Source organism: Callospermophilus lateralis, chromosome 2 (assembly GCF_048772815.1).
Source record: "Callospermophilus lateralis isolate mCalLat2 chromosome 2, mCalLat2.hap1, whole genome shotgun sequence".
NCBI lineage: Eukaryota > Metazoa > Chordata > Mammalia > Rodentia > Sciuridae > Callospermophilus > Callospermophilus lateralis.
The window spans coordinates 21,797,160-21,799,730 of NC_135306.1; the positions used below are offsets into that span (position 1 = coordinate 21,797,160).

At 45.0% G+C, this 2,571-nt stretch overlaps 1 protein-coding gene across 1 annotated transcript; it reads right to left on the reverse strand.

The window, feature by feature from the left end:
• Positions 1-865: 865 nt before the first annotated feature.
• Positions 866-2,067, reverse strand: LOC143390764 (heme oxygenase 2-like). Its single transcript, XM_076843186.1, is given in 3 exon segments — positions 866-1,055; positions 1,058-1,661; positions 1,864-2,067. Coding segments are annotated over 3 exon segments (951 nt in total). The 5' UTR covers positions 2,022-2,067; the 3' UTR covers position 866.
• Positions 2,068-2,571: the final 504 nt, after the last annotated feature.

A 2,571-nucleotide genomic window follows, 5' to 3' on the forward strand; every position in this document is an offset into this window, starting at 1 on the left:
CAAGCATCTTTGGGCTGGGGTTGTGGCTCATCAGTAGAGTGCTTGCGTAGCACGTTCGAGACCCTGGGTTCAATCCTCAGCAACACATGAAAATTTAAAAAATAAAACTATTGTATCCAACTAAAAAATAAATATTAAAAAAGCATCTTTAATAAAACAAATCTATAGGATTGGATGTGTAAACAAAAGAGGAATGCTAAAAAACAGTTCCAATAATCACTCCTCTGCACTGTTCCTATCAGGATCAAGTCAAACCCTTGCAGTTGACTCCTTATTTTTTTTAAAATATTCTTTTAGTTGTCAATGGACCTTTATTTTATTTATTCATTTATAAATGGTGCTGAGAATCGAACCCAGTGCCTCACATGTGCTATGCAATCACTCTTCCATTGAGTTACAGCCCTAGCCTCGTAGTTGACTCTTTTTAAGGGAGAAAAAAAGGATTTTCAAAGAAAGATCTCTAATGTGCAGGCTGACACCTATTTACATTTTGTCCAAATGAGTATGAAATTAGGCAAACAGTCATTTTTGAAATATGGTAAGATTTTACATGGGAAGCATAGGGAGATGAGCATTTACTAATTAGCATGATACCAAAGCAGTGGCTGGCTTCTCCCTGAGTGTGAATCACTGTATCCCACTGAAACAAAATGAAAGTCAACATTTAAAAAGAGATGTGAACCCTTAAGAAAATTTTTTTTTTTTTTTTTTTTTTTTTTTTTTTTTTTAGCATCTAGCTTTTATTGGTTGCTTATTTTCTCAAACCCAGCATTTAAAAGAAGTCACCTGAGGCGGTAGTTTAGTGGGGTAGAATGGGGTAGGACAGAGGTCACTTGGGAGCACTCCAGCATGGCATGATGGGTCCTTCATATGTAGTACCAGGCCAAGAGTCCAGCAGCCAGGGCCACACCAGCAGCCAGAATGAACTGGAGACTGGGCTTCCTCAGCACAGCCATGGCTGTCTGGAAGGGGCAACTGCTGCCCTCCAGGCCACCTTTGTCTTGCTGAGCAGCATAGAAGGGGCATTTACGTACATCTCCCTTTCGGTCGTGTGCCCAGGGAGCCCATCCTCCAGGGTCTCTCTGGCCAAAGCAGAGCCAGCCTGGTCCAGTTCATTGAATATCTGCATGTTGTACTCAAAGGCCTTGTTGGCCTCCTCCACAATCCTCTCTTTGGTCTTCAAATTCAGGTCCAGGGCATTCATCCTGGACCGGTAGAACTGTTTGAACTGCTGGGCATTGTCCACATGCTCAAACAGGTAGAACTGGGTCCTGTCCCCCGTGCTGGGGAGTTTCAGTGCCCGCTGGGCCACCTTCTTCAGCACCTGGCCTCCTGAGAGGTCCCCCCTGTAGCGGGTGTATGCATGGGCCACCAGCAGCTCTGGCTCGTTCTGCCCTATATAGTGGATCAGCTCTACGTACTTCTGGGCAGCCTCAGAGCACTTCACCAGCTCCTCCCAGTTTTCACCAAAGAAGTACTCCATGTCCTTGGTCAGCGCCTCCTTCGGGTGCAGCTCCGTGGGGAAGTACAAGGGGGCAAAGGCTGGGTGGTCCTTGTTGCGGTCCATTTCCTCCTCAAGGGCTGAGTATGTGAAGTGAAGTGCAGTTGTAGCCAGCTTAAATAGCTCCTTCTTAATGTTGCCTTTCAAGAAATCCCCGACAGGGGCTGGGGATGTGGCTCAAGCGGTAGCGCTCTCGCCTGGCATGCGTGCGGCCCGGGTTCGATCCTCAGCACCACATACAAACAAAGATGTTGTGTCTCACCGAGAAGTGAAAAATAAACGTTGAAAAATTCTCTCTCTCACTCTCTTCAAAAAAAAAAAATTATTAAAAAAGAAGAAAGAAAGAAAAGAAATCCTTGTCAAACTGGGTGTTTTCTGCCCGGTCATGTGCTTCCTTGGTCCCTTCCTGGAGAAGCTCAGAGAGGTCAGCCATTCTGGTATGGTTTTCCTTTTCTGGGGCCACAGAGTTCTTTTTCTCAGATTCATCTACTCCCTCAGAGGTCTCCACTTCTGCTGACATTGTTGCTGAGCAGTTCTTGATGCCCTGACAATGGTTCTGCCGCGGGTCTACTTCTTAAGAAAAATTTTGATACAGAGAAGGATTTGTAAGTTGAGAAATGCTAAAATATTCCAAAACTGATTACATGAAACTTAAGAGTATGTATTAAAATCCACAATATTAAAGAACAAATAACTAATTGGAGGCAGATACAGAAAAATATGATAAAGGATTAGTATCTTATATAAAAACCATACAAATTATTTAAAAAGTTTAAAGACACTATTTAAAATTTAAAAACAACAATCTGAATTGACTGCTGCCTGCACCGCTGCCACCATTGCTGCTGCCTCTGATTCCCCCGCTGCCAGACTGGAATGGCCTGAAGGTCTTCTTTCTGGGTGCTGCTGCCGAAGAAGAAACCAAAACTGCTATCCCAGATGCACCTGCAGTGGACACTGCTGCTGACTCCCAGAGATCGCCTGGTGATGCTGCCCCCACAGCTGCAGTTGCAGCTGCTGCTGACACGCAGCCTGCTGCCGACAACCACCTCCACTACCTCTGCTACAGG